The sequence below is a fragment of the Carettochelys insculpta genome, chromosome 25, assembly GCF_033958435.1.
Source record: "Carettochelys insculpta isolate YL-2023 chromosome 25, ASM3395843v1, whole genome shotgun sequence".
Classification (NCBI taxonomy): Eukaryota; Metazoa; Chordata; order Testudines; family Carettochelyidae; genus Carettochelys; species Carettochelys insculpta.
In genome coordinates this window covers 5,874,120-5,890,183 of record NC_134161.1, presented here as the reverse complement: position 1 = coordinate 5,890,183, position 16,064 = coordinate 5,874,120, and the positions used below count along the sequence as shown (strand labels likewise).

General features: G+C 48.0%; 1 protein-coding gene across 3 annotated transcripts in view; it reads left to right on the top strand.

Annotated features, from left to right (window-relative positions):
- Positions 1-16,064, top strand: part of DIXDC1 (DIX domain containing 1) — a 67,551-nt gene that overhangs the window by 50,621 nt on the left and 866 nt on the right. For all 3 annotated transcript variants that reach the window (XM_074976715.1, XM_074976714.1, XM_074976716.1), the window contains 13 exons: positions 1,140-1,288; positions 5,889-5,978; positions 6,075-6,128; positions 7,562-7,612; positions 8,582-8,686; positions 9,283-9,336; positions 9,886-9,978; positions 10,069-10,140; positions 10,699-10,776; positions 10,955-11,116; positions 12,586-12,652; positions 14,050-14,158; positions 14,776-14,884. In XM_074976715.1, the coding sequence (XP_074832816.1) occupies positions 1,140-1,288; positions 5,889-5,978; positions 6,075-6,128; positions 7,562-7,612; positions 8,582-8,686; positions 9,283-9,336; positions 9,886-9,978; positions 10,069-10,140; positions 10,699-10,776; positions 10,955-11,116; positions 12,586-12,652; positions 14,050-14,158; positions 14,776-14,884 (1,193 nt within the window). The remainder of the gene's footprint in view (positions 1-1,139; positions 1,289-5,888; positions 5,979-6,074; positions 6,129-7,561; positions 7,613-8,581; positions 8,687-9,282; positions 9,337-9,885; positions 9,979-10,068; positions 10,141-10,698; positions 10,777-10,954; positions 11,117-12,585; positions 12,653-14,049; positions 14,159-14,775; positions 14,885-16,064) is intronic.

Genomic DNA, 16,064 nt, shown 5'->3' with positions numbered 1-16,064 from the left:
TTATTCATGAATGGGGCAGAGAGGCTCATAGTGAACATGCCTTGCATGCATATGACTCCCTGAGCTCAGCAACTGGAGCGAGACATTCATTCAGTTAAAAGTGGCACACTCTCCCCACCAGCACCTCTATTGCTTCAATACATGGAGTAAAAGCTGGCAAGGGCTTCAAGAATTCTGGCTCTGCAGTAGACTTCTCACTTAAGCCAGTCACAGAGGTATACCGACACAATGGAAAAGCTTGATGACAAGTGTTTAGGGCCTGATCTAACTCTCATTAAAATCAGCATTGACTTTAATTGCCCTAACATCAGTCCATTTTTGGATTGGGCAAGGGACTGGACTAGATGACCTCCTACGGCAGGAATGGGCAACCACCAATTGTGAGTGGACTGCGTGAGTGGCCCTTCATGGGCTGCAGCATCCTGTGGCCCACTGGGGTTCTACCTTCAGCCCCACAACACCCCTGAGCACCCTTATCCCTGATGTGCCTCTCGCACAATGGGGCACTTACCTTTACCTCCCCTTCCCGCCCAGCACTTTTGGAGCATGTGAATCACCTGATTCGCACTCTGTCGCTGCTCTTCCCCCTCCCTCCCAGATCTGGAACAGCTGTGGGCCACAGGTTGCCCACCACTCTCCTAAAGTCTCTTTCACCTCCATCTTCTATGATTCGTTAGTGCTTATTGGAGTAGGTTGGTAGGGGGTGTCTCCTGCAACACTGAGAGATCCCCTCTTCCCGCTCTTATTCATCCTTTTCTTCAGCTCCAACAGTGAGACAGAAATACCCTCACCCCCACGCATTGCATTCTCCTCCACACCTTGCCTACAACTCTGTAATACCAGGAGACAGTGGACATTAGTGTGCGGGAAAATGAAGGATTTAGATCACCTTTCACTCACAGCAATGCACACACAGAGAAGGTAATGGTTCTCTTGAAGGGTGAATGAGGCATAAATCCCTAAGTGGGGTTAAGAGGCTTCACCCTTACTATTACCCTGAAATCAGCTGAAAGAGATTCCAGTTCCTGCCACTGGGAACCAAGTGCATTGATTTCGAGACCTCTGTGTGCTGCGCCTTGCTTTGCAGGATTCCTCTGTTGTTGTTCATTGGTATTTCATGTTGCTTTTTCCTCTTGCAGACGAGGCAGACTCACCATTTGTCCCAGAGTGGCAGGCAGGGAGCCCTGGACCTTGCCTAGAGACGTCCTGGGAGGAGCAGCTGCTGGAACAGCAAGACCATTTAGAAAAGGAAATGGAAGAAGCAAAGAAAATGATTTCAGGCCTGCAGGTACCTGCTTTGATTGTCAGTCAGCATGAGCTGTGAGAATAGTCTCGTGGGCTGGGACACAAGAAATCTGTGTTCAGTTCTAGGCTCTGCCACAGGTTCCTTGAGTGATCTTGGGCGAGTGACTTAATACCCCCAGTGTGCTCTGCTGTTGTATAATAATCTTCCTTACTTCATGGTGGCTATGTCTACACTAGCACATTACATCGAAGTAGCCTATTTTGACATAAGAACATAGAAATAGGCTACTTCGACGCGTATCATCCACACGTCCTCCAGGGCTGGTGCCATTGACGTTCAACATCGAAGTAGTGACGGAGAACATCAAAAGGAGCCGCCCCGGAAGGAAATGCGGAGTGTCCACACACACAAGCGCTCCCTGTCAAAATAAGCGGCCAGCAAAGCCCCAAGCCGCTCCCCTAAACGGCCCCTTGCAGACACACTCACCCTGCACAGCACGAGATCCACAGAGCTGACAACTGGTTTCAAACCCCGTGCACGCAGCATGGACCCCCAGCTGCAGCAGCAGCAGCAGCAGCAGCAACCAGAAGCCCTGGGCTAAGGGCTGCTGCACGCGGCGACCATAGAGCCCCGCAGGGGCTGGACAGAGTGTCTCTCAACCTCTCAGCTGATGGCCGCCATGGAGGACCCACTGTTTCGACATAGCGGGACGTGGATCGTCTACACACGCCCTACTTCGACGTTGAACGTTGAAGTAGAGTGCTATTCCCATCTTCAGATAGGAATAGCGATTTCGATGTCTCGCCGCCTAACATCGATTTCAACATTGAAATAGCTCATGGCACGTGTAGATGCGATGCGTACTATTTCGACGTTGTGCCAGCTACTTCGAAGTAGCCGGTTAGTGTAGACGCAGCCGGTGTGATGTGAGGATATTACAGTGATGGAGATCGGGAAGCAGCTTGAGAGACAACAGAAAGCACTCATCACAGCAGTTTAAGATGTTGCTTCTTAAGTGTGATGCTAATGGTGCTGTACTCTTGCACGTCCCACTTCCTACCCCAGCTTATTTCCACTGGCTTGTGCTTTATTGCTGGCCGTCTTTCTCTCTTTGCAGGGCTTTTGAACAAGGTGATAGGAAGCAAAGAATGACCTTCCCAACCTCCCAGACGCAGTTCAGGGAGAGACTTTTAGAAAGTGTCAATCCGTTTGGACATTTTTTTCATCCTAGACTCTCAAAAAGCAGAGTTTTTACTTGGTTTTCAAGGCTGTCTGCTCTGTGGGTAAGATGTGACTAGGGGCTGGTGTGAGTGAGGGGTAGAAGAGAATGAGGCAGTGCATGGAAGCGTGTACTGGTGCAAAGTTGCAGGCTGTGTTCTTTTCCAGTGCGTGTCCTGAGAAGGGTTGACTGCACATGTAGTAAATGAAGCGACTTAAGTCCAGTGAGTTCTGGGGACTGGGAAAGAACAGCAGATATATAGTCAGCATCCCGAAAGTTTTCCTACAGGGGTTCTGAAAAGTTTGGTTTAGTAACTGCTCATCTCCCCTGTCAATGTTGTCTTTTGGTTACAACCCAGTATTTAATTGGATTCATTAGATAGGTGCCCTATACCCTGATTGTGTGGTAACACTTGAATGTGCTGTCACCATGAAAAACCACGTCCGTTACTGCCCGAAGTAGCAATGCGCTTTTTCCAATGCGCTTGGACTCCCTCTCCTTGCCAAGATGCTTGGCAGCCTGCAATTTTTGTGAGTAGCCATAGCAAACAAAACGGTCTTTGTGTGATTTGTGATTGGAAGTAATGCAAAAAGACAATGAATGCAAGAAAATCAGTAGAGATCCATAGAACTGATCAAGAGACATAAAGAATCAGCTCTGTCTCCTTTTAGTAAGGCTGGCTGAGCTGTAAAATTTCCCTACATGATCATTTGAATCAATTTACTCTATAGGACCTTGTTCTGGCTGCTTTAGACCTTCCCTGACCAAATGACCCTTGCCTCTGTGCCTTGGTGTGACTCTGCTCAGAGACCAGACACCCTGCTCCATATGGCAAAGACCCTGAACTCTCCCAGGAAAGCCCTTTTCTGTTTGTGCTGGGAACCGCACTGACTTTGAATTGTAAATATTTATGTACAAGTCAACAAAGCCCTCATTGTGTGAGCAGCACACAGGCGTGCTCCCAGCTGACAATGGACAGGGGACACAAAAGATTCCAAAAGAAAATAGATGGGTCAGTGCAATCCGCTTGCATAATGCACCCTTGTGGAGCAGGGGAAGGCGGCTCTGGGGAGACTGGCATTGCCCACCCAGCATGCCTTGGGTGCTAGGAAAGGCAGCTGGCATCACTGCCCCCTCACTCCTGAGAAGGAGGAGGAGGGAGCTGACACAGCTGTTCAAGAAGTTGGATTTGATTAATCGATTTTCCCTTTTTGCTCAAAACTTAAAAGCCTGTGGACCACAATGGTTCGAGTGAAATCCTGAAGCCCTGTGCAGCTTTCTGTGTTCCGTGTGACTCCTGACTACATGTGCGACTGAGCAGACTTTGGGACAGCACTCAGATAAGCCTTTCCCCAGGAGGATTTGCATTGCATGAATACAAATTGTGGTCCGTTTGGCGTTGAGCCAGGTTTGCATCTCTCCAGTGAAAAAAGCTGACTCGACCCTTCAGCTGTGGCATTTCTTGGGCCAAGCTGGAACACACCTGCAAATGAGATTTTTAATTGGCAGCAATGAGAGTGGAGTAGAACTCAAATACAAAATTGTCTAAAAGGAAGGGGTGTCACTCTCTTAGCTTCCTCTGTGCTTTCATCAGCCTCCCAGTTCTGCCTTTATTGCTGGCCTGTCTCTCTGGATACTACTCTCCAGCATAAACTAACTGGCTCCTGAAACCCAGAAACAGGAAAGGCTATGAGTAGTAGCCGAGGTAAATCGGGATCGTGAGCAATGTTCCCTCTAATCTTTAACATTCATGGGAGGATTTTTCCATCCGTGTGCAGAATAATTTTAGGCATGTGTGTGTGCATGTGCACCACTAGCAGAAACAAAAAACCTGGCTGTGGGTGCTCTGCTCATCAGCTGGCTAGCATTTGAATCTCTCCTGAGTGGCTGTAGAGGTGCGCAGCTTACGGGGCAGTGAGCCGTACTGATTTACATCAGTAAATTGATCTGAAAAAGTGGGTCTGTTCCACGAAAGCTCATCACGGAATAAATCATTTTGTTAGTCTTTAAAGTGCTACATTTCTGCTGCTTTGTGTTGTTGGAGTACACACTAACACAGCTACCTCTCTGTTACTGATTTACGTCAGTTATCAGGCCGTATTAGCAGTTCCCATGCCCATGTGCCAGTGCAGAATTGTTTCCGCGTCTACAGGTCTCTATCCAGTTTTGTTCTAAAGTTGTCATAGTCTATTTTTGTTTGTGAACACACAAGTTCAAATCAAGTGGGTTGGCAGGATTAAATCTTGTGCTGCTCCAGAATTCCTCCTTCTGTTTTCCATGCACTAATTATACCTTGGGCTACAATTCTGCAGACCTCTCTCCATCTCGTCTTGAGGGGTGCAGACTTCTAGGCTGAGCCTAAATATCCTGCTTCTGAGTCCAACAATAAATATGTGGCCCATGTAAGTCTTTGCTAGGACAGTGAACTGTTGCTGGAATGACAAGAAGTCCTGTGGCACCTATGGACTAACAGATATATTTTCTGTATCTGTGCAAGTTGCTGGAATGGTTCTTCAAATGTCTGTAGTGCTTTCTGAAAGGGTGTTGAAAATGCACATGTTCATGTTACACTCATACTTAAAGTGTGTTCAGTATGAGCTCAGGGGGTATTACCACTGTCAGCCATGGTTCCGTTTCCCAGTGTGGACAGAGAGTAGTTTGCAGGTCTTAAGAAGGGGATATACAGTAGGGTCTCAACATCTGCAAGGGTTCCATGTTTAGAACCCTCACGAATGTTGCTTTTTCATGAACGCTGGGAATGCCCGGAGCCCCGGGGAAGTGGCGGCTGCCAGCACTCCTGCCTGGATGCTGGGGAGGCGACCGCTTGTGAATAATTGAATTTGCGAACATTAAGGTCACTCTACTGTATTCCTAACAGACACAGCCCGGCTTCGCTGTGCCTGTTCAGTCCAGAGGTGCTCACCTTCCAACATCTTTGAAGTTAGAGTGTCCATGGACTGATAGAGTAGCTTGATTTTTTTTTATTTAAATATTCATTGATGCCTTGGACACATTTCAAACTAGTTGGGGGTGGGGGAACTCTTGCTTCAAATCTCTGCTTAGCTTCAGCTTCTTTCCTTCTATTTTCATACATGCTGTTTGTCTGTAACAAGTGATTATTCAGCTTGTGTTAAAACCCAGCACAAACACAGCTCATAAAAAGGGCTATTCTAGTTTGGTGCAGAATTCCCATTCACCTTGATGGGAGTTGCATACACCTGTCACCAACAGACTTCTCTGGAGATCTTTCCTTGGGGACATTGTGATGTGTTGTGTTTGTGTCAAAGCAAGCCCCTTTTTCTGTGTACGAGCAGACAGCAGAAATGCTGCAGACTAAAGCTGTGGCGATGGGATTGAGTTTCTGCTGATGGCTTTCGAAGAAATTAGCTGATTGGGGATTTTTTTTCCTTTGCTGTTGCCCAGGCATTGCTGCTTAATGGTTCTTTACCTGAGGATGAGCAGGAGGGATCATTTGTCCTTTGTGAACATGGAGCCTGCCCAGAAGAGCAGCTGGTGAGCACATTCTTTTCTTTTGAGATCTAGTTCCAGTCAGCTTTGTGCCCCCATCAGCCAGAGGATGGTTACTCATTGCGGTGCATTTGTATGCAGGTGATAATCCGAAGTCGTCTGGACCAGAGCATGGATGAAAATCAGGACCTAAAGGTTAGAAAATGACAGACAAAGAATGGTTATCAGACATGGAATCCTGGGGGGCTCCTCATGGGTGCTCGGGGAGCTGACAGCCTCCACAGGCCCCTGGGCAAGGTGTGAGGGGCAGCTCTGTGCACCCTGAAGGGGTGGGGCCAGAGCAGCCCAACCCTCAGAGCCTCCCAGAGCACAGCGTGCCCGCCCTCCCTCCCAGCTCTGGGGTCGCCCGGAGTGCACTGCGCAGCATTCCTGCAGTGGTTTAAAGAGCCCAGAGCTCCCATCACAGGAGCAGCCGTGTCCAGGAGCCCTATCCTCTTTTTAACCATTGGGCCCTGGGGCAATTTCCCCACCGTCAAACCCATTGGGTGGCCTGGGGGTGCTGAAATTAGGGGTGCTGCACTCCCTGACTTGAAGTGGTTTCCATGAAACCTTGAGGTTATAGTTTGGTTCAATGGCTCTCAGCACCTCCACTTTATGAGTTGTTCTAGCATTCCTGGTGCTTTTCTACGTGCACTGTGCAACCTTCTAGTTTAAGCAGAGGGGGGGAATGTTGTTGCACATGGGTGACTGGGAGTCATGCCGTGTGAACTTGAGTGTGTCACTGAACTTCTCTATGCCCCAAGTTTCGTAACTTTAAAAACAGATTAATAGTTGCCTCCCAACAGGCTGTGAAAATGAGTGAATTGAATTTGGAAAGTGCTCTGAGATTCTCACATGGGAAGTGCTTTATGGGCATTATTACACATGAATGAGTGGTTTCATGATCATTTGTGTTGTAAGCTAGTGTTGGGTAAGACCTGGGGAAGTGCCCCCTTTTCATCCAGCGTGCCTCGTAATAATGCTGACAGTGTGGCTCTCCTTTACAACAAAACACCAAACAATGATCTGAATAAAGTCTAGCCCTGAATAGACTTCTCTGCATGCTCTTGAAGCTGGAGCCTTTCTCAAGAGACGCATATCGTGCCGCATTGAGAAAACTTTCTCCAGGACAGTCATTAAATTTCTAGCCATGTCTGGATGTAAACAAGCTTTCATGTGGAAGATAAAAGCAGCGAAGAAAAAGCCTCCTGTCTAGACTATCTCTCCGGTGCTCTGTGCTGACGTTGGCCGTGGCCCAGCACGAATGTTGGAAGTAAAGGGCTTGGCATTGCTCCAAAGAGTAGATTTGGGAGATTCACAGTCTTTGTCTCTGCATTTTAATACAAGGAGTTTAGGAGACCTATGGCTGCTCAGAATGTGTTTCATGGAGAAAGAGTGATTTCTATCACTGGGGTTGCAAACCCTTTAAAACAGGTCCTTCCTGTTCCAACATGTGTTTGGGTCTGTGGGAGGAGGTGGAGCTTTCTTTATTCGAAAGTGGATGGCTAGTGACCCAGTGTTGGGAGGGATGGGGATGTTTCTGGGATGACATGAAACTGCCACTTAAACAAATTGTGTTGGATTTACAGAAGGAGTTACTGAAATACAAACAAGAAACACGAAATCTCCAAGGCATAAAGGTGAGAAGAGGGAGAATTAATGAGTTAACCATAATCCTTGGGAGCTTGTCAGAGGGGACACGGGCAGGATAATACCCCTCAGCTTATCCCATGGAATGGAGCAGGGCCTGTAAGAGCAGGGACTTGGGAGTCAGGACTCAAAGCTGTATAGATCTCAAGGCCAGAAGGGACCACTGTGAGGATCTAGTCCGACCTCCAGCATAACGCAGGCCAGAGCCCTGCCCCACAATAATTCCTACAGCTGACCTTTCGGGAAATGGCCCCATTTTAACTTAAAATTTGTAAGCGATGGATGGAGGTTCCACCATGACCCTTAATGAATTGTTCTTGTGGCTAGTCACCTTCACTGTCAAAATAAGCCTTATTTCAAGTCTGAATTTGTCTACCTTCTGCTGCCATCCGTTGCACTGTGTTCTGCCCTTCTTTGCTAGAATACAAATCCCATTATTAAATATCTGTTCTCCATGTAGCTACCTATAGGCTGTAATCAGATTGCCCCTTAACCCTCTCTTTATTAAACTAAATAGACTGAGCTACTTCAGCCTGCCCCATAAGGTATGTTCTGTAATCCTTAATCTTTCTTTTGGCTTTCCCAGGCTCTGTGCCTGGCGCTGGAAAGTGTGTAGGGTCACAGCAAGGGACAGGGAGTTAGGACAGCTGGGTTCTACTTCTGACTCTTTCACTGTGTCTTTATGACCATAGACTGAGAATTCAGCAGCAGGCAGTATCACAGGGTAAGGCCGGAGAGCTTATTCAGTCACATGCCTTCACATCTGCAGCGGGTGCCAGGACTCACCTTGGTCTGTCACTGTCTGGCACCCTGCATGCCCCTCTGTTTCCCCTGGGCTTGCTGTCATTTTCACGATGTTATCTATCAATTTTAGACCATCACCTCTTCACAGCAGGAGTCCTGCCTACTCCTTGCGCACCAGTAGTACTGTGTTCACAGTAATTCATGTATTTTCCCAGGATGCATTGCAGCAAAGGTTGGCTCAGCAGGATGCCTCAGTTCTTCAGCTAAAGCAGGAGCTGCTGCGAGCAAATATGGACAAGGAGGAATTGCACAACCAGAATGTGAGTCCTTTGTGCAGGTCACTCCAATATTGACACAGGTGTGGGGAGGATGTCTAGGGACTGCAGGGTCTGAGACTACAGGGCAGAGGGTCCAGCAATTACAGCATAGGTTCATGAGCCATGGGGTAGATGGAGTGGTGATCACAGGGCGCTATGCAGTGTAAACAGTGTAGTGCTAACCCACTGGCCCCTCGTCAGACTCACTGATAGTTTCTGCTCATCCCTCTGCTTATGGGGGTCCCTCTTCCCCATCTTCCAAAGGCTCTCCTCTTTGGCCGACACAGAGGGATGCTTTACTTTGTGTTTTCATTATAACTGAGCTAAAGCTGCAGCGTTCCCTTCATCCCTCTTCCACGTAGCAAAGGCAAGTGACGTTTGGCAGGTAGAGCACGTGTGGAGGATCAGTACTGAGAAGGCAGCGTCAGTGAAGGCAGGGGCAGGGTATTTGCCATATCCGGGGAAACAGCCTACTGCGCTGAATATGTGTATGGAAATTCAGTGCTGCTAATCTCAGGTTATATTACTCTGTGCCTCTATGCCTTATGGCAGTGTTCATTCTGAGAGACAAACCTCCCTCCTGTATTTTGTTTCTGCAGGTTGACCTGCAGAGGAAGGTTGAAGAGAGGAACAGACTTCTGGGAGAATACAAAGTAAGGGAAATGCCAGCCCAGCTGCATGGAGATTGGGAGAGCCCTGGAGACATTGTTCCCATAGGGATCTTGCCTGCTCTATGCTTCATGCTCTGTCACCCCCTTAATTTGTCACTGTGAATAAATAGCAATAACAAGAGATTTCTGGGACATCCTTTGGAGAACGGCTGCTCAGCTGAAAAAGGAGTGGAAGGCATCTGCCACTTCAGGGAATGTGCATACCCCTAAGTGCTTTTCACAGTGGTCATTAGGTTACTTTGGCATCAGCATGGTGCACAATGCTCACTTCCTGCCCATAGCATCTGTGTCTTTAAATTATCCTCAGGGCCTTCCATGAATCCTAGGCCTATAGATCAGCTGTGCTGTACCTGTGGCGTGTCTCTAGCCCAGAAACTGACCCTTACACACAAAGCCTTAACGTACAGATAGAACATGGAGCTTAAGGCAGACAAGCTGCGCCTGCTTTAACCTTCCCTGCTCCTGAAGAGGTGAGGGTGAGCTTTCATTACCTGCTCACACACTGATGCATCCAATTCCTCTGGGTTGCAGAAGGAGCTGGGTCAGAAGGATTGGCATTTACAACAGCACCAGGCCAAGCTGGATGAAATGCTCCGTCAGCTCTCCGAGGCCAGCTACCAGCAGGTACGGCGCCCACAAACGTGCCCTGCTTTTGAGAAGCTGGTGCCAGCCTTGTGAGGTCAGTTCATGCTGAGTTGTCTGCTCACTTTGCAGGCGGATTTGGAGCAGGAGCTGGAGCGCAAGGAGGCCCTGCTGGCTCAGTGCATGAAGAGAGAGACGGAAGAGGTGCATGGGGCTTTAGTACTGGGAACACATCAGGCTCTTGGAATGCCGTTCTCTGCCTGATGTTATGCAATGTGCAGCTGGAGTCCAGTGCCAAGTTCCACTGAGCACCCTCTGTGTGCCAGAGAGGCCAGGCTTCATGGAACATTGTGGCTGGAGCTGCTGGGAGGGGCTGCTTTCTGCTGCACATCATCTGCGACAGGTCAGACCTATGCAGCTTCCTCCATCAACTTGATACAGTATGGGGGAACAGGAATTCCTTGGCTTGAATTCCAGCCCTGACACCAATTCCCTGTGTGACTTTGTGGCAAGTCACCGCCCAGCTCTGCCTCAGTTTCCCCATCTGCAAAATGAGAATCATGTCACTTGTCTAGGTTCCAGGGGCGTGTGTTGTTTTGCAGTGAATTTCTGTACCTTACAGAATGCTGCCAGCAGTGGCACTGTGGTGTTGGTGTTGCACTTGCTTTCCCTGGCCTCTCACAAATCTTAGGTTTGAATCTTCTTCTGGGAAGTCCAGAAACTTGCTGTACCCTCTGTTCCAATTTCTTCTTCTCACAACAGGTTATGGGTTACAGCAATCACAGCAATGGCTTCCTCCAGACAGCAGGAAAAGGAGCCGCTCCTGCAGCCCACCGGGTGGTAGGTACCCCGCTGCTTAGCCAGAGTCAGCTCATGAGTGCAGTCAGCATCCTTCCCCCTGTGGCTGCCAGCCTGTAAGGGAAATTGTACGCTCCTGAGGGTCCCTTGGGCCTGGGAGAAGCTTACGCTGAGGCTCTGAATCCTTCTATTGGCTAACTTCTCCTGGTCTCTTGGGCAGACAAATGACCTGCAGTTGGTGCGGGACGCCCTCCGCAGCTTGCGGAACAGTTTCAGTGGCCATGATCCACAGCACCACACCATTGACAGCCTGGAACAAGGCATCTCCAGCCTGATGGAGCGATTGCACCGCATGGAGACACAGAAGAGACAAGAGAGAAGGGTAAACATTCCCCACTGGGCTTGGCTTCTTACCTCCACCCCCTCCTGCTCAACAGAACTAGCAACCAGGAATTGCTCCTACCCCTCACATCTCTCCCCGCAACATGCTGATCATGTGGTCCCTTTGCTTACTGAATCCTGAGGAAGCCTAGATAGTGGCAGCCCCTAAGAACCCCAGCCTGTCCTGGGGGAACCCACAGGGCGCAGCAGATGATGCTTCATTACTGTACCTGTGGAGGCTTAATGGTAAGATGTGCTTCTCATATCACTGAGAAGCAGTCGTCTAGTCCAGTGGCTGTCAACCAGGGGTACACATATCCGTGGTGGTACTCAGCGATCTTCCAAGGGGCACATCAACTCAACTTCATATTTGGAGGAGTTTTACCATAGGTTACATAAAATACAGTAGCAAAGTTGGTAGAAACTGAAATTTCATACAGACAACGACTTGTTGGTACTTCTCCGCATACCGTTCACTGAAATGAAAGTATGCTATGTATATTCCAATTGATTTATTTTATGAGTATGCAGTAAAATTGAGAGAGTCAGCAATTTTTCAGCAGCAGTGCTCTGGGACAGTTTGGCATCTTTGTGTCTGAGTTTTTCAGCAGGTAGTTTTTAAGTGAGGTGAAACTTGAGAGTACACAAGACAGATCAGACTCAAAGTGGTGCAGTAGCCGGGAAAGGTTGAGAGAACCAGAAATCTAATCAAGCGGTTGGAACAGGGCCTGTCAGGATCAATTGGTTAATATTTGCAGAGTGCTGTGAAGCTTGTGTGGGCAAAGAGCTCTTACTAACCCATCATATACTGTCATTGCAGCTGCCTGGGCTCTGTTTTGCTGCCCAGTGGTATTTGGAAGCATGTACTTCCTAACATTTGACTACAGGGCCATGTTAGCATTTTTAATCAGTTCAACCCCTCTATCAGGTCTTCCTTGGGGTCTATTTCATGTCATGTCATTTCAAGAAGAGAAGCAATGCAAAAAGCTAACACTGACATTCAAAGTCCCATTGAACCTGACTCCACAGCCTGTGCTCTGACTGTTGTTTTCTAAGGACTGTCCATCCTTTGGGCTATGCTGAACCCCATGAAGGGCTTGTACATGGTGGTACGTTGCATCTCTGGGCTATGGTAGAGGCCGTGTGAAATCTGAGCTCCTACCATTGTGGGAGAAAATAGTCATTCACTCTGGTTACATTTACATGTCATATCCTGCAGCAGGGGGTTGGGTGAAATCTGTATGTATTGAGGGTCTCTGGATGTTGGCATTGGCATTGGCAGGTGTCTTGATCATCTGCTTGTGTGTATCAGGGTAGCTCTGATTGCTACGTGTGTGTGTGTGTGTGTGGAAGAAGAAAGTGCTCAAAAACTGTTTTATGGCATTGCCCTTCTCTGGCCAGTTTGCTTTTACTATGAGTGGCCCTAGAAACTGATCCTGGGCCCTCTCTCTCTCTTGGCTTTTCCTGTAGGTTCACGGGAAGTTGCCCACGAGTCAAGGAGCAAATGAGTATCGAGATTCTTGGCCTCCCAACTCCAGTGAGTGCATTTCAGCTCTATCACTCCAAATACTATCTTCACGGATCAGAGGTTTCCTGCACAGAGCCCACTGCACCACATCCCCCTTGGGAAGCAGAGCAGGCTGGCCTCCCCTTCATTGCTGTGCCACTTCTCCTTGGTCTTTTGCTTCACAGACCAAACTTCAGTGCATGGGGTTGTGGACAAGCAGAAAGGGAGCCTGCTCCTCGGTGGCATCCTCAGGCACTACCACAGTATAAATAATCATAATTAGTAATTGCTCATTGGATTCAGGGGAAAATGCTATGTTCTGTCACACTCCTTACGAATTATAGTTAGCTGCATTGAGGGCTTGCACCACCTAGCGGCCATGCTTACCCTCCCTTCAGCCAGGATTTAATCATGTGCATGCAGTATTTTTCCCGATCACTGCATTTGCCTGGTGTGGTGAGCAGCAATCATTTGCTCTCCATCACGGGAACAGCTTTTCTGGGGTCACTTGTAAATATAACCTAATAATCCATTGGTCTGCAAAGACTGACTTCTCAAAGTGGCGATGGGGACAGAAAGCCCTACTCTTAAATTACACTGCTGTGCTCAGCCCCAGCAGGATTTTCGGGGAGGGGAAGTTGAGGGACGTTTGAGGGGAAGTTGGGGGAGGTGTCTGGAAGAAGAACCGGATGTGGGTTCTGCTGAGAATTCTCCTGGGTTTCCTTTATTCTCTAAAGCTGCAGTTTGTGCAGCAGCCACCGCGTCACCAGCCCAATGTATGAGAACATGTCTCACCCGCCTCCCAAAGCTCCTGCAGGCACCGTCCCCTCAACTGGAGCAGTCAAATTATTCAGGCTCCAGTGACCACAAACCCAGAATTGCTAAGACATAAAGAGCTCATAGGGAGGGCCAGATAGCCCTTGTGATTAGTGTCCTGATTTGCAGTTTGCTTTCTTTGTGTACATCATCTAATAGAGCTTTCCCATGTCCAGGCCTCTGCTTAGATAATAATGATATATGGAGAGATACCTATCTCACAGAGCTGGAAGGGACCTTCAGAGGTCATTGAGTCTAGTCCCCTGACCTCACAGCAGGACCTATCACAATCTTTGACCTTTTTTTTTTTTTTTTTTTTTTTTTTAAATCTGTTTGTCCTAAATGCCTCCCCCCCAAAAGCTTGAGCTCACAACCATGGGTTTCACAGGCTATGCTCATGAGCTGTCCTTCCCTGTATAACATACTTAAATTGTCTACTGACCACCATGGGGCTTGAACTGATGGCCTTGGTATTATTTGCACCCTGCACTAACCAACTGAGTTAGCTGACCTCCTTAGAGGATGCTGAGAATGCCTCTAAGGGAACAGGTTTAGGAAGAAAACTGTACTCTCAGCTACAATGACGGAGCTTTTCATTTCTCTCTTTGCAGAATTGCCTCATTCTCACAGCACACCCACTATGAGCAGCAGTGCCTGCACCAAAGTGCTCTACTTCACTGATCGCTCACTCACACCTTTCATGGTCAACATACCAAAGAGGTGAGACCTGCTTTGTTACACTAATAGAATTTGATTCACTCAAAGCACTGATCTAGTTCATGGTACTCTGTCCACCAGAGCATGCTCGCCATCTCTTAAATGCGGCCTTTGACTTTATTTCATTGCCCAGAGGAAGGGGTTACAAGAAATCAGACCCAAGGCATATGTATTTATTCACTTAAGACAGCATTTCCCAGCTGGGATACCTCTGTAATGCATTGCTTTATTGAAAGCCTGAGAAGACTGATCTCTGGTTTGTATAATTCATCTCTGGTTTTATGGGTGGGCAGCAGCCAGAGAGCTTTACTCTTACATCAACACAAACCATCAGTGTAAGACTTTCCATTTAAGATAGCGGCCATTTTGGGCAGTGCAAGTATGAAACATGAAAGGGTGGGTTTGGGTTTGTTTTCAGTCAGAGATCCCAGGCTTTCGGTCATACCTAGCATTTTCCAGGGACTCTGTCTCCCCACAGTGTGCTGCTCTCCATTGTGCTGCACGGTATGCAGGCCAGCAGTCGTGTTGAACGTGTAATATGACAGCTGTTTCCAAGCACTCAATATTAATCCTGTGGCAGAATCTGCCAGTGACGATTGCTCTGAACTCCTGTTTTGCAGGTTAGGTGAGGTGACACTGAAGGACTTCAAGGCAGCTATTGATCGGGAAGGAACCCACCGGTATCATTTCAAAGCCCTGGATCCAGAATTTGGCACCGTCAAGGAGGAGGTATCTTTGGTCCCTTTAGTAGCAGATCTCTCATAAATTAAGTTTGTGTGTGGTGTGACAGCACAAGCAACAGCCTGGAAATCTCTGCCCAATTCACTTTCCATGTGAATGAAATCTCTCACTTCCTGCAGAGCTACAGTTTAAGGGGTGACAGCCCCCAAGTAAAGAGCCAAAAAGTGACATCTTCAGTCCCACCCAGAGCACTGACTTTAGTGTGATCACAAGTGAGGGGTGGTGATTTGCAGGGTCCTGCCTTCACAAGGCCAGCAGCTCCCAGAGATGCTCCCTATGACAGTACCCTTTGGGGGATGCAGATTCCAAATCGTACCTCTAAAAAGTAACTGTCAAATGGTCCCCAAAGCTCTGGAGCAGAAAGAAAGTGTTCGAAACAAATCTGCCATTTGTTCACCCGAAAACTAAAAGTTTTCAAACTCTTGTTCTTAGCTTGACTTGGGGGAAGTAGGGCCAATGTTACACTTGTGTTGCAACCAGCAAAATCAGCACCCGGCCGGTTAAAGCAAGCTGTCGGGCTCTCTGCCTCTCACTGGCTACATCTACACTGAAACAAAACTTCGAAATGGTCATGCAAATGGCCCTTTTGAAGATTACTAATGAGGGCGTTGAAATGCATATTCAGCGTCTCATTAGCATGCCACTGGCCGCAGCTCTTCAAATATGCTGCATTCTGCTGCTGCCCGGCTCATCCAGATGGGGGCCCTTTTCGAAAGGACCCCGCCAACTTTGAAATCCCTTTATTCCTATCTGCTGATTCCTATTTGCATGGGCATTTTGAAATTTTGTTTCAGTTTAGACATGGTCATTGATGTCAGAGAGATTTCTTGAATGGGGCAGGTCAGCAGGATTTGGCCCATTTCTGCATCTAAACCAAGGCAGAGTTTACTCCATTTGTGGCTCTGTGGCCCATGAGTGTGAGCCACGCTGGTAGAGGTGGGCTTTCTCCAAAGTATCCTTAATACTTGGGGCCAGAGTCAGTTCTGGCATAAGTGCTGCAACTCCTATTGAGGTCAATGAGGCTCCTTATGCCACAGCAGAATGTGATTCTTGATTTGTAATTTGTTTTTATACAGCAAAGAATCCTCGTTCTTCTCCATATAGTAAATCTAATGGTGTCCTTCCCCCGAAAATTGTATTAAGAATACACCTCTGCCTGTTTCTCCAG